This window comes from Eptatretus burgeri, chromosome 3 (genome assembly GCF_056783735.1).
Source record: "Eptatretus burgeri isolate ZD-2024b chromosome 3, Ebu_testis_v1, whole genome shotgun sequence".
NCBI lineage: Eukaryota > Metazoa > Chordata > Myxini > Myxiniformes > Myxinidae > Eptatretus > Eptatretus burgeri.
Window position 1 is genome coordinate 114,693,834 of NC_140963.1, and position 27,500 is coordinate 114,721,333.

Sequence of the window (27,500 nt, forward strand, 5' to 3'; positions counted from 1 at the left end):
AGTAAAAGAAAAACTATCATTGGTTCACATTTGCATGACGGAAAAAGACATTTCCTCAGAAAAGATCGAGACGTCTCAACAGGCCAACGTCTCAACAAGTGCATGACCAAAACTACACTTTGAATTTCTGCATTTAATAAGAGAAAACCCACCTCAAAGTAATTGTTTTCCTTGTTCACTGGCTGAGCAGCAACATAGCATCCAACTTCTTCTGAGTTTCCTTGATAGCTGTATTAAAAACAGATTTTTGGCAATCTACTTGTGTGACCAAGCAAAAACAATAAACCATTTAAAGTTTCACTTCATGCAAAACATGTTTAAAATTTATGGACTTCACTGGAATCATGTTAGTATATATTTAAATATAGAAATTTATGCTCATGAAGGAAATGACAGAGGATCCATAGGGAGAAGCAGGAAAAAAAAAAATCACATTTGAGTGTACAAGTGGCATAAATGAAAGAGGTGGGGTGGGAATGGGAATGTGAGGGAAGGTGTTAACAAAAGGAAATGAAAGAATGGTTGGGTGTGAGAGAAAGCATGAGGGACCAAGAAAAAGAGCAATCAGCAATTGCAGACCCTCGTCGGGACTTGCTTTGTGTGGTGCGTTGTGTGGTGTTTGTGTAGTTTTGTGTGGTGTATTTTTTGTGGCGTTTGTGTACTGATGTGTTTCGTAATTAATAAGAGACATAATTAGAACTGCCACTTTCTAAATGATGGCAGTGATGACGAGTTCAGCCATTTAAGAGAAGAATATTTTTTAAGGTTTTTTTTTAACAATATGGCTGCCGAATCACGTGACCGATGACGTCATCAAAAAAATTGTGGACCATTTTATCCCAAGATCACCCTCAAATTTTTCATACTGATCAGATGTGGTGTTCCACATATGCAATAATGATATCAAAACGAAGGCTCCTATGACATCATAAAAAAAATCACTCATTCCCCATAAGGAGTACTTGCTGTGTGTAAAGTTTAAATTTTTTCCTTCGTGCAGTTTCAGAGATACAGAAGTCCAAAGTTTTTCCGTTTTTTCCAATATGGCTGCCACACCACGTGGCCTATGACATCATTATCATTACAACATTCTACATGAGTAGTCGTATCAATGGTGAAAATTGTCTCAATCCGACAAGCAGTTGCGGAGAAAAACACGAAATTTCTGTGCGGACAAACAAACAGACAAATGAAAAATCATGCTTTGCATGACACTTGGCGAATTAGCTGACCTTTCCGTGTGGTGGTCCAAGCTGTAATGTCATGGAATGTGTGGTGTTTATTTGTTCGTACATTAATAAAATGACGCGACGTCACAAGTAACAATTATCAGGCGCGCGTTGTCATGGTAACTGCAGCAGATTGAAAATTTTGACAACTCATTTAAAGCCACCATGTGACATTCAACAACTTATCATCGGTGCTTGTTGCCTTCATTCTGATCGTAGAAAATATTTGAAAATACCTCGGAACATTGCTTTTCAACCAGCTTTACGATCCCATTATCAGGTTTGAAATATGTTGTAAAACAAAAATATGTATTTTATATGTGTGTTTTTCATGTTTTGGGTGACCCTGACCTTGACCTTGGGTCAATTTCGATCAAACTTTGTACACATGTTAATATTACATGCATACATAGACAGTATAAGTTTCAATATAATAAGTGCAAAACTGTTTGAGAAATAGCCATGTGTAATTCACAAAATTACCCATTGGTTTATAATGGGCGATAATATAAAGTGATGCAGAATTCAGATCCTGATCTTTAACATCACCAAAAGTCACATATCTTTTTGCACTGTGGATTTATATCAGCTGTTAAAATTTCATCCAAATCGGTTAAGAATTGTGACCTGTAGAACGAATATAATTTTTTTTTAAATCACGCCAATAGCTAAAATCTTTGACGTCATACGCTTGTGAAAACTGTGGATAATTTGTACTAACATGCATTTTAAAACATTTAGATATTCCATTGAAGTTTGCTTTGGCGTCAACAGGAAGACGCTACGACTTCCGGTTACTGAATTATGTTCAAAAGCTTGTTTTCACCTTTTTTGACGTAACGTCATGACGTTAAGTGCGATTATGACGTGATTTGATCCCAGATTATTTCAGCAAGATTGGCTATCACGTGTTAAAATTTGAGAACGATTGCTTCAGTAGTTTTGGCTGCACACGAGCATAAATATTTTTTTAAATGACGTCAATTGGCAAAACTTTGACGTCATACGCTTGCGAAAACTATGCGTAATTTGTAATAAGATGCATTTCGTAATCATTTAGATATTTGAATGAAGTTTAATTTGGCGTCAATCGGTCACTGAGTTATGTCCAAAAATGTGTTTTCACGTTGTGTGACGTCACATCGCGACGTTTAGTCCAATTAAGACAGGGTTTGGACGCGGACCGTCTCAGGTGGATTGCCTATCAGGTGTAAAATTTTAAGAATGACTGGTCCAGCCGTTTGGGCTGTAGACGACCAGACAAACAAACAAACCAACAAACGGAACAGACCAACATACTTGACAAAATCGAAGATTTCGCCAAGTAACAAACAGACGGACCCAAATGCAATACCCTCTCCTTTGGCGAGGGTAATAATGGGCAGCACTCTTGAACAACTAGAGAGGGGTGTAAGACAACAGAAGTAAGTTATATAAAAATAGCAAAATTTACAACACAAGGGAAATAAAACAAAGATTATTCGAAATTATAATTGTCAAATTAGAAATAAAGGAAGGATTGTTCGGTTGGAAATAAAGCAAGGATTATTCGGTTAAAAATAAAACGATTGTTTTTGGTTAAAAATAAAGCAAGGATTCTTTTTGGTTAAAAATAAAGCAAGGATTGTTCGGTTAGAAATAAAACAAGGATTGTTCGGTTAGAAATAAAACAAGGATTGTTCGGTTAGAAATAAAAGGATTGTTCGGTTGGAAATAAAAGGATTGTTGGGTTCGGAATAAAACGAAGATTCTTTTTGGTTAAAAATAAAGCAAGGATTGTTCGGTTAAAAATAAAGCAAGGATTGTTCGGTTAAAAATAAAGCAAGGATTGTTCGGTTAAAAATAAAGCAAGGATTGTTCGGTTAAAAATAAAGCAAGGATTGTTCGGTTAAAAATAAAGCAAGGATTGTTCGGTTAAAAATAAAGCAAGGATTGTTCGGTTAAAAATAAAGCAAGGATTGTTCGGTTAAAAATAAAGCAAGGATTGTTCGGTTAAAAATAAAGCAAGGATTGTTCGGTTAAAAATAAAGCAAGGATTGTTCGGTTAAAAATAAAGCAAGGATTGTTCGGTTAAAAATAAAGCAAGGATTGTTCGGTTAAAAATAAAGCAAGGATTGTTCGGTTAAAAATAAAGCAAGGATTGTTCGGTTAGAAATAAAGCAAGGATTGTTGGGTTAGAAATAAAACAAGGATTGTTGGGTTAGAAATAAAACAAGGATTGTTGGGTTAGAAATAAAACAAGGATTGTTGGGTTAGAAATAAAACAAGGATTGTTGGGTTAGAAATAAAACAAGGATTGTTGGGTTAGAAATAAAACAAGGATTGTTGGGTTAGAAATAAAACAAGGATTGTTGGGTTAGAAATAAAACAAGGATTGTTGGGTTAGAAATAAAACAAGGATTGTTGGGTTAGAAATAAAACAAGGATTGTTGGGTTAGAAATAAAACAAGGATTGTTGGGTTAGAAATAAAACAAGGATTGTTGGGTTAGAAATAAAACAAGGATTGTTGGGTTAGAAATAAAACAAGGATTGTTGGGTTAGAAATAAAACAAGGATTGTTGGGTTAGAAATAAAACAAGGATTGTTGGGTTAGAAATAAAACAAGGATTGTTGGGTTAGAAATAAAACAAGGATTGTTGGGTTAGAAATAAAACAAGGATTGTTGGGTTAGAAATAAAACAAGGATTGTTGGGTTAGAAATAAAACAAGGATTGTTTTTGGTTTAAAATAAAGCAAGGATTCTTTTTGGTTAAAAATAAAGCAAGGATTGTTCGGTTAAAAATAAAGCAAGGATTGTTCGGTTAAAAATAAAGCAAGGATTGTTGGGTTAGAAATAAAACAAGGATTGTTGGGTTAGAAATAAAACAAGGATTGTTGGGTTAGAAATAAAACAAGGATTGTTGGGTTAGAAATAAAACAAGGATTGTTGGGTTAGAAATAAAACAAGGATTGTTGGGTTAGAAATAAAACAAGGATTGTTGGGTTAGAAATAAAACAAGGATTGTTGGGTTAGAAATAAAACAAGGATTGTTGGGTTAGAAATAAAACAAGGATTGTTGGGTTAGAAATAAAACAAGGATTGTTGGGTTAGAAATAAAACAAGGATTGTTGGGTTAGAAATAAAACAAGGATTGTTTTTGGTTTAAAATAAAGCAAGGATTCTTTTTGGTTAAAAATAAAGCAAGGATTGTTCGGTTAGAAATAAAACAAGGATTGTTCGGTTCGAAATAAAACAAGGACTGTTGTGTTAGGAATAAAATGAGGATTGTTTGATATGAAATAAAATGAGGATCGTTCAGTTGGAAATAAAAGGAGCATCGTTCGGTTGGAAATAAAAGGAGCATCGTTCGGTTGGAAATAAAAGGAGCATCGTTCGGTTGGAAATAAAAGGAGCATCGTTCGGTTGGAAATAAAAGGAGCATCGTTCGGTTGGAAATAAAAGGAGCATCGTTCGGTTGGAAATAAAAGGAGCATCGTTCGGTTGGAAATAAAAGGAGCATCGTTCGGTTGGAAATAAAAGGAGCATCGTTCGGTTGGAAATAAAAGGAGCATTGTTCGGTTGGAAATAAAAGGAGCATTGTTGGGTTCGAAATAAAAGGAGCATTGTTGGGTTCGAAATAAAAGGAGCATTGTTCGGTTGGAAATAAAAGGAGCATTGTTCGGTTGGAAATAAAAGGAGCATTGTTGGGTTCGAAATAAAAGGAGCATTGTTGGGTTCGAAATAAAAGGAGCATTGTTGGGTTCGAAATAAAAGGAGCATTGTTGGGTTCGAAATAAAAGGAGCATTGTTCGGTTCGAAATAAAAGGAGCATTGTTGGGTTCGAAATAAAAGGAGCATTGTTGGGTTCGAAATAAAAGGAGCATTGTTGGGTTCGAAATAAAAGGAGCATTGTTGGGTTCGAAATAAAAGGAGCATTGTTGGGTTCGAAATAAAAGGAGCATTGTTGGGTTCGAAATAAAAGGAGCATTGTTCGGTTCGAAATAAAAGGAGCATTGTTCGGTTCGAAATAAAAGGAGCATTGTTCGGTTCGAAATAAAAGGAGCATTGTTCGGTTCGAAATAAAAGGAGCATTGTTCGGTTCGAAATAAAAGGAGCATTGTTCGGTTCGAAATAAAAGGAGCATTGTTCGGTTCGAAATAAAAGGAGCATTGTTCGGTTCGAAATAAAAGGAGCATTGTTCGGTTCGAAATAAAAGGAGCATTGTTCGGTTCGAAATAAAAGGAGCATTGTTCGGTTCGAAATAAAAGGAGCATTGTTCGGTTCGAAATAAAAGGAGCATTGTTCGGTTCGAAATAAAAGGAGCATTGTTCGGTTCGAAATAAAAGGAGCATTGTTCGGTTCGAAATAAAAGGAGCATTGTTCGGTTCGAAATAAAAGGAGCATTGTTCGGTTCGAAATAAAAGGAGCATTGTTCGGTTCGAAATAAAAGGAGCATTGTTCGGTTCGAAATAAAAGGAGCATTGTTCGGTTCGAAATAAAAGGAGGATTGTTCGGTTCGAAATAAAAGGATTGTTCGGTTCGAAATAAAAGGATTGTTCGGTTCGAAATAAAAGGATTGTTCGGTTCGAAATAAAAGGATTGTTCGGTTAGAAATAAAAGGATTGTTCGGTTAGAAATAAAAGGAGGATTGTTTGGTTCGAAATAAAAGGAGGATTGTCCGGTTCTAAATAAAAGGAGGATTGTCCGGTGAGAAATAAAACAAGGATGGTTCGGTTACAAAATAAAGCAAGGATTGTTGGGTTCGAAATAAAACGAGTATTGTTCGGTTAGAAATAAAATGAGACTTGTTCAGTTAAAAATAAAGCAAGGATTGTTCAGTTAAAAATAAAACAAGGATTATTAGATTGGAAATAATACAAGGATTGTTGGGTTGGAAATAAAACAAGGATTGTTGGGTTGGAAATAAAACAAGGATTGTTGGGTTAGAAATAAAACGAGGATTGTTGAGTTAGAAATAAAATGAGGCTCCTTCAGTTAAAAATAAAGCAAGGATTGTTCAGATAAAATAAAGCAAGAATTGTTGGGTTGGAAATAAAACAAGGATTGTTGGGTTGGAATTAAAACAAGGATTGTTGGGTTAGAAATTAAACAAGGATTGTTGGGTTAGAAATTAAACGAGGATTGTTGGGTTAGAAATTAAACGAGGATTGTTGGGTTAGAAATTAAACGAGGATTGTTGGGTTAGAAATTAAACGAGGATTGTTGGGTTAGAAATTAAACGAGGATTGTTGGGTTAGAAATTAAACGAGGATTGTTGGGTTAGAAATTAAACGAGGATTGTTGGGTTAGAAATTAAACGAGGATTGTTGGGTTAGAAATTAAACGAGGATTGTTGGGTTAGAAATTAAACGAGGATTGTTGGGTTAGAAATTAAACGAGGATTGTTGGGTTAGAAATTAAACGAGGATTGTTGGGTTAGAAATTAAACGAGGATTGTTGGGTTAGAAATTAAACGAGGATTGTTGGGTTAGAAATTAAACGAGGATTGTTGGGTTAGAAATTAAACGAGGATTGTTGGGTTAGAAATTAAACGAGGATTGTTGGGTTAGAAATTAAACGAGGATTGTTGGGTTAGAAATTAAACGAGGATTGTTGGGTTAGAAATTAAACGAGGATTGTTGGGTTAGAAATTAAACGAGGATTGTTGGGTTAGAAATTAAACGAGGATTGTTGGGTTAGAAATTAAACGAGGATTGTTGGGTTAGAAATTAAACGAGGATTGTTGGGTTAGAAATTAAACGAGGATTGTTGGGTTAGAAATTAAACGAGGATTGTTGGGTTAGAAATTAAACGAGGATTGTTGGGTTAGAAATTAAACGAGGATTGTTGGGTTAGAAATTAAACGAGGATTGTTGGGTTTGAAATAAAATGAGAATTGTTCGGTGAGAAATAAAATGAGGATTGCTCGGTTCGAAATAAAACGAGAATTGTTCGGTAAGAAATAAAACGAGGATTGTTCGGTTAAAAAATAAAACAAGCATTGTTCAGTTAAAATCAAAATGCAAAACGACAATAGAGAAAAATAGTTCTAATGACAACAAATCATAAACTTCTTTTGAGGGACCACAGACCTATTCTGCTCTAAAGACAGGAAATGAAGAAACAAAGTTTCAGTATGCAAGTTAGTTAATTTCATAATGTGACAATTCGACGAATGATTCATATTTATAAGAATTATAAGAATAATGTGACTGTTCTTATTTATTTAAATATTATATGTCCCAGATAGGGTCCTCCCCCGTGTCCTGTGGGCAGGGGAATATGCCTTTTGTGGGATTGGAGAAGTTTTACGTCTTTCACGATCGTTTACTTTCTTTCCAATGTGCCACATTCAAATCCAATCCTGCCAAAATCCAACCATCACCCTGCTCTGCTATGGTGCAGTCCACCATCCAACGTGCCATTTTGCTGTATTTATTTTCCTGCCAGCGACGACCACCCCATCTGTCTAAAGGGCCACGAGCTATATTTATTGCCATCTACAACACACGACCAAGCTCACCATTCGAACACCAGCTCGTTATTCGAACACCTTCCTACCATTCACAAAGCTTCACTACGAAGACACTCAACACCACTTTGATCACCTTGCTATTCCTTGACACCAGCAATAACCACTTCGCCTGCCCAAGGCGTCACTAGCACCTTGTTCCCTGCAACAAAAAAGCTAAATCCAACACCCGCTATTCGAACTCTGCTCTGCCACCAACCAAACATCTCTTCATGGCACGGAACAAGACTATGACCGATGCTGACCACCACCCTATGCCTTCCTGCCAGTGATGACACTCCCCCCCCCCCCTCTCCGGCCTGTCCAGCCTGCCATTGGCACCTTTGGTAAGAGTTTGTAAGGCAATCGCTCAGTCTCCATGTTAATAATCTGACGATGATATACATGGCCCGACCAGAAACGTATGACACCATTTCACAAGCTGCAGTTCCGGGGTGGGGGAGGGAGTGTGATGTCACGCTGAAGCAAGTCTGAAACCAATGTAAGTACTATGCTCAGGGCTCAGGAGGTGGAACGTGGCCCTTGCTCCCTGTAGACACACCTGTGGAAAGCAGAGTGTAAAAATCTCACCCCCGCCAAACTCCACCCTCCTGAGATGCTTAAAAGGGCAGAACACTTGACATTCTGCAGCTGTTTTTTTTCCATTTGAGCTGGTTTTTCTGAGCTGGGTCTCCTGCAGAATGCACTGGAACAGACTGATCATCTTGTTGAACGCTGGTAAGGTGGAGCACACTGGAGAGTCAAGTAGGATGAGCGTGCTGCCTATATGGGTGCAAAGACAGGCAGGAAGCCAAACCAAACTCATTGCAGGAAGCTATCTCTATTCTACTCACACATTCTTTCTCCATTTTCACTGATCCATCTACATTAGAAGCATAACAACTATCAATGAGGGCAAGTGAAGAGCACAACAAACCATTATTTTCAGGGTGAAAGCACTGACACACACCCTGTCCACTTTTCCCTCGAGCGCACCAGCCTTGCATCTCTTCAATATGCACTGCAACACTCCTAAGTTCTCACTTCCCCTCCCTTACCTTCCCTGCACTTGCGATCAAGGATTGCAAGTCTGTGCTGGGTGAGAAAGAGGCTGCCAATAAGCCTCAAAGTTCTTTCTTTATTTCTTTCTTTCTTTCTTTCTTGTCTACCTTCCTCGAATATGGAACTGATTGGCGCCATCGTTTTACGTGTAGCATAAGTGAAATGCAGAACGTTTTTTTTTTAAATTATAATGGGTTAAATCTGCATTGTCTCTCTTTCTCTCTTGTAAATACACACCACACAAATTCCCCCATTGTTGTTCTGTCGCACCCACACAAATCATTGTATGTCTGCTGTACGGATCCCTGTGAAGAAACAAAGCTGTCTTGAATGTGGCACATTACTTTACTCCAGTTGTTCCTCCCCTGTAAATAAAACCCTTACACATGTTCTTCCAACCTGCTTGTAGTGTCTTTTACTCATTGGTCTAGCACAGTCTGCACCATTTGGTTGGATGAGAAATTTTTACCCAATTAATTGGCTCCAGGAGAGCCAGCGCTGCACTCTCTGTTCCACCCAGCAGTAATCCGAGCGCGCACTGAGGGCGCGAGCCTCGATTGGTCAGATCAACTCACCAAAAGGTAAACGGTATCAGACGGGGACCCTGTTACATTTGGCCATTCTAATTGACGTTCATTGTTGGTTCCAATCCAACAGCCCACGGAATTATCTGAGGCACGTCGGCCTGCGGGACCGGAAGTTGGGATGGGGTTTGAGGAATTTCCCATTGTGGTGAACCAGGGATCCGCAAAAATATCAAGTCCTGATATTTATGACTCGACTCATAACTAATGACAATTAATAATAATTAGATAATAACGGCAAAGGTTAGTTATGAGATTGATTTTTTATCACAAGCCTTAAAGTGGCATCACTGCTGAAAATTTCACAAAAAACATTCATAGGTGTTGACAGCAGATAATTAGGTAATCACGAATAATGACAGGTTAGTACCATGAAAGATTAGACACTCATAATATTTGTCCATTTATTTTTAAATGACTGATCTGATGCAGATAAAAGTTTCAGAGATTATTCACACCATCATTTAAGAATAATCAAGTAATTAAAAGATGAGAGCAAGCACTCCAAGAGAGCAAGCATACATTCACCGTATCCTTTATTTATTTATTTAGTTTAATCCAATAACATTGCTTTTTGTAAGAAAGTGCCTCAATCCATTATTCAGCTCCCTGGCATTTGTTTATTCAGGGCAAAAGTGTCCAAAAGTATCCCCTGTGAGAAAAAGAATACTGAGCAAATGAATAGTCAAGAAATTGGTTTATGTAGCCTCTGAATGTTGCAACAGACAGCTGAAGCAAAACTCAAACCTGAGCACGTTTTGATCTACCAAGATTCTTCTGCTCCTTTCAGAGAGGCGTGGAAACCGTAGCTCACGCATGCCCAGGAGCATTCTCCTCTGAAGACGAATGGGACCTCCATTTGCCCTGGCACGTTCAGCCATCCAGAGTCCTGAAAGTATGGTATAAAAAACAACTCAACATGTAAATAACTTGATTGGTCTGAAGAATTAATGATAAAAATTTTTATGTCTGTTCATTCCTGACAATTGAAGTTCCATTAAATGATCACCTGAGACAAAAAAAAGAATGGTGGCCAGGAATGGAATGAGTAGGTTGGGAAGAATTGCACGTATGCAACTTGAAGTAAAATGTCTACGTAGTACAAGGACATAAAAATGGCAGCAGTGAGCTTTTTCTTTTGAATTTTTGCACGTCTACAAATAAGCACCCCTCGTGTCATTGGAAAGGAAATTAAAAAATGACCCGTATCTTGCCAAAAGGTGACCACGTGTGACTTCTTTAAGGTCACACTGAGGTGAACAGAGCTGCTATCCACCAGGAGCGACTCCTTGAGGAATATCTGCCTACGAGAGATTCCGATGAGAATCGTTCTACAGAGTAACCATGAAAAATATGCGTTTGCCTCATAACGTCACCAAATGACGTCATAATGTCTCAAGCTTGACATATCTAGAAAGCACTCATCGAGGTGTTCAATTTGAGGTACTACACGATATGGTTCCTAAAACTTGAAAATTTGACCTTGGGGTCAAATATGTTTGACCTCAGGCACTAACCATGAAGGTCAAGACCAATCGCCACCAAAAATTAATCAGCTGAGCGCTAGACCACGAACTATATTCCCATGAAGTTTGAAGACGATCCGATCAAAATTACTCAAAAAATAAGGGTTTCGTCGACTCCCCTGATTTGCGACAAAGTGACCTTGACCTTTGACCTTGGCCTTCAAAATTTTATGTGCTGAAAGGGACCTCTATAGGCCTCTGATATGCGAAGTTACAAAAATTTCCAATGATAACTGTGCTCTGCAGAATTTTTTATACGTGATTACAGACAAACAAAATTAAAAAAAACATACAAGCTGACTAACATATCTTGCAAAAACTTCGTTTTGGCAAGATAAAAAACGACTGTAGTTTAAAAAGGTCAATAGACATTTGATAATCTGGAAATCCTTCCTCTTTTATGCAGAGGGCTCCACATCATGGTGTACAGTACCCCCATCTCAACAATAAGTAGACAGCAGCTGCGTCACTCTGTGCCGATCAGGAATCGATTAGATGCACATCTAAAATGGAACACGTTTTTAAATCCTGGCAAAGCTCTCACACACCTTGTTGCTCCAGAACAATCATCAAATAAACCCACCAGTTTATTTCTACAGCCATTGTCTTCTAAGACATGATCAGCCACAACCTCTCCTGGGCTGACCATGTAGCCAGTATTTGATTTGAAAGATTATGTACTACTTAAAGCCTGCAAGGCCTTAGTCCATAGCTCAATGAAGTGTTGCTCTTCTCTATAGCCTGGTGATCCGATATTACATCTGTCTTTCCAAGGCTATGTGGAATATAAAGTTCACAACATAATTGGCATATCCTGTTGTAAGGAAGAAGCGCACGGCTTGTTACTCTCACAGCACAGATAGGTTGGTGGATTCTCTTCCTCCCCCCCCCCCCATCTCGAGTTTTGCTTCCTCTGCTCTCAGCCCGCAGACACTCCCAACTCTTCCAACATGCATGTGTTCATCCAGCAACTCCACTCTGTGTTAACTTCCAAATCCAAGGCTTTCTGTACACCTCCACTCTTTTACTCTTCTTCTCTTCCATTTGTGGAACTGCCTTTCCAGAAATGGTTCAATAACTATCTTCCCTGCAAGGATTCAAGTAGGCAATGCAACACTGGTTCACATCTTCTGCCATCCCGAGCCATTACCTTTTCCTTTTACCCACATAAACTGCATCTAACCAAACACTTTACATGCAGGTTACCATGCCTCATCTCCTCTCATCTTTATCTGTTCATTCACTCCATTGCTATATTTGCATCTACCTGTGGCCCCGCATTGCCTTTTGGTCCTCTGGCACCTTGCTCTTCCATGAACCGAAATGTTAAATACCAAATAAAGTTTGGTTTTGAACTCAGAATACCAATAAAATAAAGCAGGATCGCGATTATTTCCCTTGCTTCGCAAAAGCTGGAGTTACCAACCAATGTCAAAAACAATTTGCAACTTTTGATAATGGAACTTTTTTTTTTAAGGGACAAAACAATTTTTGGCAAACCCCACAAAACACAATATCATGATTCGCTGAGTTGTTTACAATGAACAGCATTAAAAGCTATTTTCAAACAGTTATTGTATCTCGCAAGATGTCCCACAAAAAACACACGAGACCCAAATCTTGATAAAATCACAACCAAACGTTACGATGCAAATAGGTCGATGATCGATGTATTTTTCTACATGCACAACGTGAAAACAAATGCTCCATCACTGCGATTTCATTTTAGCATGTAATGCATTTTATGACCTTCGCCGCCGAAGGTGAACGGGGGCTATGTTTTCACATCTGTCCTTTTGTCTGTCTATCTGAGCAGGATATCTCAAAAAGTTATGGACGAATTCGGACAAAACTTGGTGGACAGGTTGGGTGGGTGACAAGGACTAACTGATTCGACTTTGGTGAAGATCCGGATCCAGGTGTGATAATTTTTTCATCTTCTTGTTTTTGTAAAGTGATTCTTCACCATTGAGAGATGGGAGCAAAAACGATGTGCAGCACGACATTTCAAAAAGTTGTGGATGGATGATAAATAAAACTTGGTTGATGCTTTGGGTAAGTGACAAGAACAAGCCGTTTCGATTTTGGTTCAGGTCCGAATGCAGATCCGGCCTATCAGTGGGATACAAATCGAAAACTGTTCAGCCTGGAGGAGGTGTGCACTCCACTGAGTGTCATTCTCGTTTATATAGTTTTTATCTGCCAGATTTATTGCATCAAACAGATTCTCAGTCATTTTTTTTAAGGCTTTTTTAAAGGCAAATTAAAACCTGAAAATGAGGCTGGGGTAGCATCCAACATTTTAAAATAAAACTAGACGACTCGTGAACCCATTGTGACAGCGGTTGATGAAAAAAATAATTTCAAGAAACAAAAAAGATAGCTCCAGCGAACTATACCACTGAGGTTGTTTGCATTTGATCAAATACTCCTGAAGAATACTTGACTGAATGAGGAATTGATTTTTTAATAATTTTTTTCATTACCCAATTTGAACAAAGCTTGATACTGCACACTGCAGGAGAATGGTGAGTAAGGCGGGCTGAAAATTTTTGCGCCATCATGTACCGTTTTGGCTGTATTTCGGGAACATGCATACATACATACATAAGGGTACATCAAACGCCCACTTTTTTGCAAAAGTTTGAAAAACAACGACGATAGGACAGATGTGTTCGAATACATGAAAAAACATTTCTCTTTGTTTCTTCAGAATTTTCGGTCATCATCTTGGGGGTCCACATTGGGGTCAAAGTTCAGGCACGCAGCTCCTGCGCATTTTTCAGAATAAGTGTTATTTTTCACTGTATAGTGATCAAAACTTGTATCTGGTGGTGAAATAATTCTGACATATCAATGTACTGCTCCTTTGGTAATGTTCCAGTGATACAGAGCCAATCAAATTTTCCGGGAAATTTGCCGGAGAAGCGGGAAACTGGTGATTTTCCCAGAAAAAAAAAAACAAAATAGTAATAAATGCCTCGGTTCTGTCAAATTCATGGCTTTATTACCCAGAATTATGTGTATTCATATCAAGGTACTCATATAATATCATTAATGATCAAGTTTCAAGCGTTTTCGGAGATTCGGATTCTCTTTCCTGTCATTCTCAGTGACTTGTTGCACATTCTGAAAGTGTTCTTCAGACCTAGCTGCACCGAGACAGTCCGTTCAGAGTTTTATTAGACGTTCAGCCACATCATTCGTTACATTGAGGGCTTTGCTTTTAGATTTTGAATCCACATAGGCTGAAAGTGTTGCCCACTCACTCACTTCAAACGTTAAGAATGAATCGTCCAGTTCAAGTTCTCGGAACACAAACCAAGAATCAACCGAGACAAAGTCAGATAGGCTAGATGTCAAGTGAATGTCCTTGGGGAAGTGAGGCTTTCCGAAGTCTGTACCAAACCGCCCAATAGGCAATAGTCCAAGTTCCTCTCGATCAGGCTTGACAGAGATGATACGGTCAACCAGTCGACGCTTCTCTGCACTTGGAACACCCTCACTGAATAAGGCTAAGGGCACAAACTCAGCTGTTAAGTACCAAAGATGACACTGTAGAGCTTTGATAGCGGATGCAGAAACCTCGGGGTCCACAGATCCATGGCGTATGAGATCTTTATACAGACACAAATCGTTGTATGGCGCATGTACACAATCCTCTGGAAAAACACAATTTCCAGGAAAAAATACCATTTTCCGGGAAACTGTGCCAACAAATTACAAGCCAACCATGTTACAAACATCACCAAAGGAGCAGTACATTCATACGTCAGAATTATTTTACCACCAGACACAAGTTTTGATCACTATACAGTGAAAAATAACACTTATTCTGAAAAATGCGCAGGAGCTGCGTGCCTGAACTTTGACCCCGATGTGGACCCCCAAGATGATGACCGAAAATTCAGAAGAAAAAAAATTACAAATGTTTTTTCATGTATTCAAACACATCTGTCCTATCTCCGTTATGTTTTTCAAACTTTCGCAAAAAAGGGAGCGTTTGATGCAACCTAACATACATACATACAAGATGAGAGTTTTCGTAATACTGTATACAGATAGATAATATTAAATTTCACAAGTATTAAAAGCCAGAATTTTACTTTTTAATATTCCATTACACATTACAGGCAGACAGTGAAAAGCAACTTTATCACATTTGTCTGGCTGCCTGGAACACCATCAGGACTCAAGGCCAAAGTACACACTTTAAATATTGACAGATAATAGTGAACTCCAGGAAGATGTTTCCTCACCAGTAGAAATAAAGAAAGAAAAAAAGCATGCCGTTTCACATTGGCCAACCATGTTCACTGAAGCCGATCGTAACCAATACCCCACCACCAATCAGATTACAAATCCAAAAATTGAACCTTCCTCGTGAAAGTCAAAACATAATTGCAGATCTTCGTTTTTAATACAAGTCTGATGTACTAAACATCTCGTTCATCAATTTGTAGCTATCACCCTTCAATAGTCTTAGTCCTGCAGCTTAGTCTGATATTTCAGATCAATTGTTCAAATTTGCATAAAAGCACCAAAATTGGTACACATGTAGAATAATGTATTCCGAACAATTCTAGATATGGAGCCACCCGAGATTGTGCCTTGGTCAGCTTCGGCGACCATTTTGCAAAATGGCCGCCATTCTACTTCAGCGAAATAGGCTATATGGTCTTATTTTATCTTGTATTGGTGGTAGATATAAGGAAAGTGTAAAATTCAGTAAATTGACCATTAAAAGGCATATTCAAATATTATGAGCCAGTATTTTCGGTAAAAAAGCCATCATTTGATTTGTAAATTGCTGCTCTCCTGAAACTTTTCGCTGAAAAGTACCCATTATTGCCTGGAGAACAAGAGTCAAATGATATTCATCACATTCAATGGGTTTGGAATCAACAAAAATTGCATTATAGATTACATACTTTACTCTATTTTGAAAAGGGAACTGATAATCGTGATAATTACAAACTCAGAAAATGTAGTCAAATTATTGCACACTTCACTTTGAAGAGGCTATGGTTTACTGTCTACTACCATTCTACCAGGACACATGGTACACACATACATCAGTCTAGTACAATATGAGTTTCTGAGCTCAAGTGTACTGGCTCTGGATCAAGAAGTCAACACTTTTACAAGCAATGCGACACTGCATTTGCACATTCTAAGCTAGGCCGATATCTCAGTCTGTGTCTACTGCGTCTGTCTACTGGCATTCTCCTTCAAAGCACACAGTCCAGTCAGTGCATTGCAGATTAGCCTTCTTGCATTTGCAGCGGTTTCTTCAGCCTTTTTTGCAGCCGCACGACACCAGCTCGAAGCAGCTTTTTGAAGCCTCAGGGAGTGTGGTCCAGAGCGGTTTGTAGGACCCATCCTCTGTTTGCCGCCAGCCCCAGCTTGTTGGTGATGGAAGCACGGGTTGAGGGCCCAAGACCTGCCCCCAGACATAGCCACCCTGGAAGCCACCAACCTGCTGAGGACTGGTGCGGTCATAGAGGAGCACCACAAACCTTTCAATGCAGTGCATTGTGTCATCCTGGATGTTGACTGGTGTGGTGGTCAGGGTCACAAGAGAATCTGTCAGTTCTGGAAACGTGTTCCATGTGGCCCAGGCAGATTTCTTCCCATGCCCCACAAATACTGATACCGTGTCACATCCGGTCATGGCGTGGAAGACAGGGAGGGCATGTGCCTTCTGTGGACCGAGGGAGGCAGCTATTTCATGGGCAGGGATGTAGCGGTGGTTCTTGCCCGTCCCAAAGGCAATCCAGAGTTCATCCACGCATAGTAGTGCCTGGGCTACCATCACCGCCAAGACGACGACGTTGGTGTCTACGGTTCGAACTTGAATCCGACGGTCATGTTCTGCAGCATGGGCCACATGTAGCCAATATTACCAATTACAACACCACTTCCACCACCACAACAAAATACTTCTGAACCTGTCACTGATGCTGTGTGCGAAAATGGATTTTCCCATAAAAATGACCATTTTTCCCCCGATACAATGGTTGGAAATATAATAAATCAACACAAATGACATTTGTATTGTTTTCCTTTGTAAATGCACATCACATGGAGTATTTATCACCTCTGAGAAACCTACAAAGAGAATAACAATGACAGATATCCCATGTTGTTAAAGTAGAATGTGGCCATTTTGGAAAATGGCCGCCAGAGCTGACCAAGGCAAAATCTCGAGTGGCTTCATATCCAGAATTGTTCAGAATACATTCGTCAACATATGTACCAATTTTGGTGCTTTTATGAAAAGTTGAACAATTGGTTTGCTATGCTGCAGTACTATCTTCAATGCCCAGCAACACTAAAATGGCAAATGATGAAATGGTTATCTCACAAAAATCAAGGGTCAATATAAAGGCCACAATGTTTTAATCCCAAGAATCCCAATGAAAATGAGTTCCGACTTTCCCTTCCTTTTCATGAGGATAATTTCCAGTGAAACTTTGCTTTGCCAGGACCATCAGCAAGAATCAAGGCCAATCTCTCAACATTGTTCGTCTTACCCTGGGGTGACCTTGCATCTCTCATAGACAATTCCATGCTGGTATCTCTGGAGTTGGCTCAAGAACGATTCCCCCCCGCCCCCATTTATACACCTAATGGGAGGACAACAAATGTAGTGGACCCAGAAGTTTTACACGAATCCTTTTTCAACGATATAAATCAACTTGCTGTTCTCAGTTAAACATAAAGAACATACTCTTGCTAGGATTTTTTTTTTAATACACTGTATACATTTTAAAATCTCACAATGATGACATATATAATTCCCGATAAAGAAAGTTGAAACAACTTGATAATATGCATTACGGTGATGTTGAAATCTGAGTGAGAATAATTCAAAATTAAAAAAGGTTTAATTTCATTCATTTTCAGCGCAGGTTCAAACCAAAGCACCCAACAACTTTGCATCGAAGTGTGAATGATTTTTTTCTCATCTCGCATAAAGTGAAAAAAGAGCTTAATGACCTTTAAAGATTGGTTCATGGTGTCAGGTTCGGGAGCCAAAAATCAAAGCTTCTTGCGATGTCATTTTAGCTAAACATGTTTTTTAATTTAATATTGCATCATTTAAAACAAAAAAAAAGCTTTGCATCCAAAATGATGGGTTGTCATGTGGAAGTGCATTTTGGATTCGGTGTAGAAGCAGGAGCGACTACACATTTTGAAAAGCTTTTCATACAAATACAAAACTGTAGATCAGGGGTTCTCAACCAGGGGGTTCTCTTGAACCAGCAAGATCAAGCTCAAAACGAAGAAGAACGGTCGTGATGACGGGCTTCAAGAAATGGTTTCAGAATCCGAAGCCTCCTCATCTGATACCAAACAGTCATCAGCCCCTCAGCAGTTTAGCCAACCAGAATTGAATGACTTAGTGCGTGATTTGGGGCTCTCCAAGAAAGCAGCTGAGGTACTAGCTCCCGGACTGTAAGAAAAAAATATACTTGACCACTCTGCAAACGTTTCATATTTCCGAAAGCGGGACAAGATCTTTGTCGCCTTTTTCTCAGAAGACAAGCAGTTTGTTTACTGCCACGATATCCCAGGTTTTCTCAGGCAATTAGGTGTTACTTCGTATAATCCAACAGAATGGCGATTATTTCTGGATACCTCTAAGCGCAGCCTCAAGTGTATTCTCTTGCACAATGGCAATGTTTATGGAGCAGTTCCAGTTGGTCACTCAGTGCATTTGCGAGAACATAATGACATAAAAATGGTCATTGACTTACTCAAATATTACGAGCACAACTGGATCATTTGTGTGGACCTGAAAGTGGTCAATGTTCTCCTTGGTCAACAGAAAGGCTTCACAAAGTTTCCATGCCATCTCTGCATGTGGGACAGCCGAGCTCGAGAGAAACACTGGATCCAGAAGGAGTGGCCCATCCGTGAAACTCTGGAAGCAGGCATGCCAAACATTGTGAATGACCCAATAGTCAGCCGAGAGAAGATCATTTCCCGCCACTCCATATCAAGCTCGGCTTGATGAAACAGTTCGTGAAGGCATTGAGTACTGATGGTGAATGTTTCCAACATATAGTTTCTGCTTTTCCTGCTTTGTCTTTCGAGAAGATCAAAGCAGGTGTGTTCAATGGACCTCAAATTCGTGCCCTTGTACGTGATGAGGAATTTGTAAGGAAGATGAATGACAAGGAGAAGACAGCATGGCTGTCTTTCGTCGCAGGTATACAAAACTTTCTTGGTAACAAAAAGGCAGATGACTATGAGTTTCTGGTTACTAGAATGCTGTTGGCTTTTCGCGATCTTGGGTGCAACATGAGTGTCAAGCTCCATTTCCTGAATAGTCACCTTGATCAATTCCCTGAGAACCTTGGGGCTGTAAGTGAGGAACAGGGAGAGCGCTTCCATCAGGACCTCATGACGATGGAAGAGCGCTACTAAGGGCGATGAGACAAAAATATGATGGCAGACTACTGCTGGAGCATCAAACGAGATTGCCCTGTGGAAGTCCACAAACGCAAGAGCTACAAGCGCAAATTCTTGCCTGACTAGGACCTATTTGAACTTTGCATTCCATCCTTATCAATTGTTCTGAATCACCTATCGTCTTTATATATGTTAATTTAAATTTGCTTTTAATTCAAATTGTAACTTACCAAATAAATGTTGAAAATGTTGAATTGCAAAATATTATGTTTCATAAAAATTTGCTTTTAATACAAATTGTAACTTACCAAATAAATGTTGATAATGGTGTATTGCAAAAAATCGAGAGCTTACAGAGAGAAACTAACTTCAGATTTGAATTCAGCACACTCAAATTAGGAAAGATCAAGTGCTGGTATCAATGCAACAAAAACTTTGTTCCCCAGTGTAATTTATTGTGATAAGGTAAAATGTCGAGCATATAGTCGTTGAAATATCGTGCTTCGTAAATATTTATTTTGCTGTTTTTACAATGTGCGCCAATTTGTCCTGTGTGAAAGTTGGTCACTTAGGAGATACTGTACATACATCATACATCCAAGACCAACCACAGGTTTTCCAACACTTGACATTCTGTATCACATTTTGTCAACCACAGTATACAGATTTGAGTAACCATGGTTTTCTGTGGAAGCACACAAGTCCGCCACCCGCCATTTCAAATCTCCCATCGCCATGTTCAAGCTCCCGACACTCGTGGCACATCAAGTGTGGTGACCCATGCTTGCCCACCTTTTGTTGTCCCTCGTACAGAGTATATGTGAGAGATGAGGGATTTGAGGACCTCCAGGACAGTGAGGTGAAGGAGCTACTCAAGTCTGATGCTGAAGAGTTAACTGAGGAAGACCTAGATGAGCTCATAAAATTCTCCAGTGATGATAAAAACAATGACAAAGATGTGGTGATACAGCCAATGCTCACTCTTGCCGGACTTAGCAACATCCTGCTCGCAGCCAAGAATCTCTCGGACAAGGTGGTTGAGATGGATCCATTCATAGAGCAAAGTTAAAGTCTGGTGTTGGCTTAATGGTTGAGGAGCCTTGCTTAAAATCTTAGGGTCTTGTGTTTGAGCCCCTGTCATCCATTGAATTAAAACCAGGTGGGGTTGACTCAGCCTGTCATCCTTCTGAGGTTGGCGAAATGAGTACCAGTGTGCTGGTAATATAGGGCACTGCATCAGTGGCACAGCCATGCCACCAGAAAATGATGCAAAAAGCAGCCACAGGCTACACACAATAGCTATAGTGCGAAATTTAAAGTTAAAGCGAGGGCTGGAGGACTTCATGATGCCATACAAAGAGGTACAGAAAGAGCTCCAAAAATAATGAAGTAGTCCTCAATCCTTCATTTTATTAAAAGACCCACCATGACTGTAAACACCACTGCTCCAGACACTGGCACTACCACCATACCTCCACTGTCCACCAGTGTCGCCATCTTTCATCCCATCTCAGTTTCCAGTTCTGCTGCCTATTATTCAGGATTTTCCATTGAGGATCCTGAGCCTGTGCCTGAGGAGGAAGGGGACAGCCCCACATCCCTCTAACTATATATATATATATATATATATATATATATATATATATATACATATATATACATATATATACATATACACACACAAGATGGACATGCTGATGTTTATCACAGAATTTCTGGTGGCCATCTTGGAGTGTGTAAGATGGCATCGCTTTCCAGGAAGTCACATTGCAGCTGTGGGGCAGAATGTTTTGCAACTAACTGCAGAAACTACCAAACCGCAAAAGAGCACGTCTTCCCACAGATTACCAACTTGATATTACCAACTTGATGCATGCAGAGCTCATAAAATTCTCCAGTGATGATAAAAACAATGACAAAGATGTGGTGATACAGCCAATGCTCACTCTTGCCAGACTTAGCAACATCCTGCTCGCAGCCAAGAATCTCTCGGACATGGTGGTTGAGATGGATATTGTTACGGATGCAGATTGGAGATATTGTTACGTTAGATATTGTTACGGATGCAGATTAGAGTCCAAGCTTCCATAAGTGAGTAGAGATTGTTCATAATTTCTATGATTATCCGTATTCAGCAGTTATGAGTTATGAGACTGGGTGGTCAGGCATAACATTCAACAAAGGTTAGGGCAGGAATTTATAATTTGCCCGGGTGCCGGCAATAGCTTATGGACTCTTCGCGAAGGAGACCGTAAGATATTGTTACGGATTTTAGAATCCGGTCTGATGACACATCCACACATCCAGGTCCTCAGACAGTTATTTCCTTAAATGCATGTTCAGATTAGCCCCATCCCCACGTCCAATGGGATCTTAAATGTGATGCGTTGAGAAGGGTAAAGGATAGATCCCCTACATTATGGAAGCTTTTTTTCTTTACGACAGACACGTTTACACACATTTCTTTCACGAGCTCTGAAGCCCGCCCTCATTTTTCCTCAGCAACATTCTTTTGCGAGCTCCGACGCCCACCTTTTTTGAGAACGCATGGGTCGTCATGGTAACCATGCGCCAGTGGGGCGGGGTGAGCTTGGGGTGGACTGACCGGCGGAGACGGTCCGAAGATATAAAAACGAGCGAGAGGTACGTTCTGAGAGAGCGTGGCCAGAGAAAGAGCGTGGCCAGAGAAACAGCGTGGCCAGAGAAACAGCGTGGCCAGAGAAACAGCGTGGCCAGAGAAACAGCGTGGCCAGAGAAACAGCGTGGCCAGAGAAACAGCGTGGCCAGAGAAACAGCGTGGCCAGAGAAACAGCGTGGCCAGAGAAACAGCGTGGCCAGAGAAACAGCGTGGCCAGAGAAACAGCGTGGCCAGAGAAACAGCGTGGCCAGAGAAACAGCGTGACCAGAGAAACAGCGTGACCAGAGAAACAGCGTGACCAGAGAAACAGCGTGACCAGAGAAACAGCGTGACCAGAGAAACAGCGTGACCAGAGAAACAGCGTGACCAGAGAAACAGCGTGACCAGAGAAAAGCGAAAGGAGAGAGGAAAAAGCAAAGGGAGAGAAAAATTTTGAAGAGAAAAGTGTGAGGACAAAAAGCAAAGGACGAGAGAAGCGAGCAAGAAGCGGGTGTCTGACCAGCGCCGACGAAATAATTCGTCCTTCCCAGCACTTGGGCAAGCGAGTGTGTGGGGCGCATGTGGGTGTCTGACCAGCACCAACGAGACAATTTGTCCTTCCCAGTGCTTTGGCAAGCGAGCGTTTGGTGCGCGTGTGGGTGTGAGCAGCGCCGCCAACAAGTGAGGCTCGGTCGGTCACCAACAACACCAGGGTCTAAACCCGCAACGGATGATCTCGGTACCCTCTAGACTTAGACTGGCGGTCAAGGCTGTCCCGCGAGAGGGTACGTGGCAAAGCTGGGTACTTGCAGCAGACGTGACACGCATGAAGGCATTTCAGGACCCCCCCGTGTTTGTCCTTGCCTTCCATTGGTCTAGCATTGTTCAAACCGAGATAGGCTGGGAGGTAATTACCAGAGATTTGACCAAAAATTGTCGGCACGCACCAGCAGTTAAAATGCTCAGCAGCACTAATTAAAATCTAATCAAGATAACATTGGTGCTTCGCCGAGGGCGCGCTCCCCACTCAGGTAACACGTGACCTCCAGTTAAACGGAATAATTAGACGGTGGACACGAGAACTCGTGGTTGACTGGGTGGCGTTTGTGGTTTTAAAACAATCCACCATACCATAACGTTAATTGTGAGCGGTGGCCCAGGTCCGGCTCTACCGAGGACAACCGGGGATTAATCCCCTTGAGTGACAAGCTGGTGTCTCGGTACCCGTCGCCTCAACAACTGGTGTCGGGAGTGGGAGATTTTTCGAACCCCTTGATTAATAAATTGGTGTCAGGTCGTCGACCTGTGGTGCATTTCACACACCTCGAAATTCAGAGCGGCGAGAACAAATTTTAGTTAAATTTATTGGGAACGGAGAATGGCGGACCAACATGGGCATGTCCCAGTGGGCCATGTAGATGATGTAAATATGGATACGGAATTGACCCAGAACCTGCATGAAGTCACACTGGAGGGTGAAGAGGAAGCAGTGAGAGATGGAAAATAACCTGTGCAGTTATCGCCACCAGTGCAGCCTGAGAACGACATGATGTTGCTCATGAGGCAAGTAATGGCACAAATGAAAATGTCGAGCGAAGAAAGCAACAGAAAAATGCACAGGATGATCAGAAAAATGGACGATAACAACCGGAAAATGGACGTGAAGGGTGAAGAAAACAGCAGAATGGAAGCGATGAGCAGAAAAATGGACGTGATGGGCGATGAAATAAAAAGGGAGATGAGAAGGGATGGGCGAAGAAATGGCGGCGGTACGAGAGGAGGTAACGGAGTGTCGGATAAGTGTCCAGGAAGAGATGAAGGAGAGAGAGGCCAGACTGATGGGAGAGATTGGAAACATAATGAAGGAGGTAGAAAGACTGACGATAGGACAGAATGAGTTGAAGGAACAATTGGGTAAGAACACAGGGGCGATAAAGGAATCTCGGTGCCCTCCTGACTTCGACTGGCATTCAAGGCTGCGCCGCGAGAGGATGCATGGCAAAGCTGGGTGCTGGCGGCGGACGTAACACGCACGCACGCATTTCAGGACGTTTTGCTTCACGGACGACTTTCTGGTGAGCGAGACGATTCTTCCCCCCGCCCCCTCCCTCTGAATGATCTGCTGGGTGCCCTTGTCTGTGTTTAGCTGTAAGTAAGTCAACCCCGATAAGCATCTGCTCTTTGTCTCTTTCCTGGCATTTTGATCAATTTTGCTTTGAAATTCGTTCTTTATTTACCTCAGCAAATAAAATGTTATTCTTATTTATTTCATTTTATCATAAATAAATTATTTGTCGATTTCCAACCTGTCCGTGTTTGTCCTTTCCTTCCATTGGTCGAGCATTGTTGGAACCTCGATAGACTGGGAGGTAATTACCACAGATTTGACCAAAAATAGTCGGCACGCACCAGCGGTTAAAACGCTCGGCCGTCCTAATTAAAATCTAATCGAGATAACATTGGTGCTTTGCTGAGGGCACGCTCCCCACTCAGGTAACCACGTGACCTCCAGTTAAACGGAATAATTAGATGGTGGACATGGAACTCGTGGTTAACTGGGTGGCGTTCGTGGTTTTAAAACAACCTACCAAACCACAATGTTAATTGTGAGCGGTGGCCCCAGGTACGGCTCCACCGAGGACAACTGGGGATTAATCCCCCTGAGTGACTGGTGTCTCGGTACCCATGGCCGCAACAATATTTAAGGTCCACCAACTAATATCTGCGATGGAACACCCAGTTTAACGTCCAACGGAGGAACGGCACACACATTGATGAATCAGCCACTTTAAAAAATACTGGGATGACAGTTTATAGCTGGGCGAAGATTCAAACCCAGGCTAGAAAAGCGAAAGCAGCACCAAAAGCTGCCGCCTACGAACGAACAAACATCCACTTAAGCTTGTATATTAGATTTGTAAATACTGTATTTATTTACTTTTCGACACTTATACTGCACTAAAAAGACTGCTGCTGTGATTTCACTTTGCTTATGAGGTTGTTGCTGTTCTAATCGGAGGCCACAGTGGCCTAGTGGCCTAGCAACCTGTCGGACCACAGAGTTATCTGTGGCCAACGGCCTCAGGAACAGAGGTCAGGTAAAGTTCCGAGGAACTCCCTCGTGATAAACCCAGACCCCAGATCTGTAACACAATATTTTAAGGTTCAAAGAGCGATTACAAAATGAGTGGCGATATCTGTCTGTCTCTTAATATTTCAGCTATTTTCCCTCTCCTTCCTGATTACGAAGCCAATTATTTTGAAACTGACTGTCAGAGCCGCTCAGGTCTATTATTTAATTAGCAGTTTGATGGCTTTCCCATTGATATGTATAAAGAGAATATAACGAGTGTTATGGAGCACTCTGTTGATATCCGATGGGCCACGAGTGGAGTGTTCATGTGGAAGTATTTCACGAACGAGAGCGAGTGAAAGGCACCACAAATACTCCATGGGTTACCCATCTGATATCAACAGTGGTACACAATGCTAGTTCGGGATTATATTTATGCCATCATCCCTAAAATTGGATGGAAAATAGCTTGGATCTTCAGTGAAAAACATGCTTAATCGATGACGTCACAGAAGCAATTTACACACTCCAAGATGGCTGCCATGAATTCACGTGCCGCGACAGGAAATGACCAACATATCCATTCTATTACATGCACAACAAGTGGTGCCAGGCACAACAAATCCCGCCAATTTCAGGCATAAAGTTATTTTGGGGATCAAATTTAAATTTGATACATCCTTAATCTGAATGTTGATTGTAAGGAAAAGAATAAGGAATATTGTAGTCTTAGTTTGAAGTCAATTAAACGATTTTTGATGAAGTTATGACCGTAAAATGATTTTGACCTTTCAAGGCCACATAAGGTCAAAGGTCATGGTGTCAAATGAAAGCCAACAAGTGGTGCCAGGCACAACAAATCCCGCCCATTTTGTAATTTTGCCCGATGACCATGACCCCCAAAACTTTGGATCCTACCCATCTTCACAAATATGCATTTTTCACGATAGGAATGGGTAGGATTATAAGAGACAAATAGAATAAGGTTCACTATAAGCTTAGTTTGAAGTAAATCAGATCATTTTTGACGAAGTTATGAGCGAAAAACAATTTTGATCTTTTCGTGACCTTGACCTTTGATCCAATTGGACCCAAAAGTTAATGGGGTCATCCAAAGTTCATTGCCCACCGGTGGATTAAATTTGATAGTGTTTGCAAAAGCAGTTTTGCTGTAAAGTTGCTAACAGACAGACAGACAAACAAACAAGCAGTCATAGACTGGTACTTACGAAATTGTCAACTTGACCTCTGACCTTGTCTAATAAAAGCTGTCTCTCGAGAAGGTAGCGAAGCAAACCAGAAGTTTCTACGATGATTCTGTACCAAACAATCATAAATCGAATGTTTGACCTCACTGTGACCTTGACCTTTGATGGATTTTGACCAAAATCTAATCAGCGCTAGCTACCACCCACCTGAATCATGTGGTGTAATTTGACATTGGTGGCTTCTTCCGTTCGCGAGTTATAATTTTTTTTTTGATGTTTGACCTCACTGTGACCTTGACCTTTGATGGATTTTGACCAAAATCTAATCAGCGCTAGCCATCACCCTCCTGAATCACATGGTCTAATTTGACATTGGTAGCTTCTTCCGTTCTTGAGTTATCGTGCCTACAAACAAACAAACAAACAAGCAGTCAGAGATGGTACTTACGAAATCGTCAACTTGACCTCTGACCTTGTCTAATAAAAGCTGTCTCTTGAGAAGGTAGCGACGCAAACCAGAAGTTTCTCCGATGATTCTGTACTAAACAATCAAAAATCGAATGTTTTGGATGTTTGACCTCACTGTGACCTTGACCTTTGACCGATTTTGACCAAAATCTAATCAGCGCTAGCCACCACCCTCTTAAATCACCTGGTGTAATTTGACATTGGTAGCTTCTTCCGTTCTCGAGTTATCGTGCCTACAAACAAACACACAAACACACAGAGGACGGAAGTCATCAATATACTTACGAAATCTTTAGATTTCATAAGTAACAAACAGAGGACGGAAGTCATTAATATAGTTACGAAATCTTTAGATTTTGTAAGTAACAAACAGACAAACAAGCAGTCATAGACTGGTACTTACGAAATCGTCAACTTGACCTCTGACCTTGTCTAATAACAGCTGTCTCCAGAGAAGGTAGCGACGCAAACCAGAAGTTTCTACGATGATTCTGTACCAAACCATCAAAAATCGAATGTTTTGGATGTTTGACCTCACTGTGACCTTGACCTTTGACCGATTTTGACCAAAATCTAATCAGCGCTAGCCACCACCCTCCTGAATCAGGTGGTGTAATTTGACATTGGTAGCTTCTTCTGTTCTCGAGTTATCGTGCCTACAAACAAACAAACAAACAAACAAGCAGTCATAAAATGGTACTTACGAAATCGTCAACTTGACCTCTGACCTTGTCTAAAAAAAGCTGTCTCTCGAGAAGGTAGCGACGCAAACCAGAAGGTTCTACGATGATTCTGTACCAAACCATCAAAAATCGAATGT

The 27,500-nt window shown here is 40.6% G+C and overlaps 1 protein-coding gene across 7 annotated transcripts in view; it reads right to left on the reverse strand.

Annotated features, from left to right (window-relative positions):
* The window catches only part of LOC147030779 (SPRY domain-containing protein 3-like), a 246,085-nt gene that overhangs the window by 156,173 nt on the left and 62,412 nt on the right, over positions 1–27,500 (reverse strand). For 6 of the 7 annotated variants that reach the window (XM_085875182.1, XM_085875181.1, XM_085875180.1 and 3 more), the window contains 2 exons: positions 10,115–10,256; positions 153–228 (listed from right to left, as the gene is read on the reverse strand). In XM_085875182.1, coding sequence (XP_085731308.1) covers positions 153–228; positions 10,115–10,256 — 218 coding nt within the window. The remainder of the gene's footprint in view (positions 1–152; positions 229–10,114; positions 10,257–27,500) is intronic. The other variant, XM_085875186.1, reaches the window with a different exon arrangement.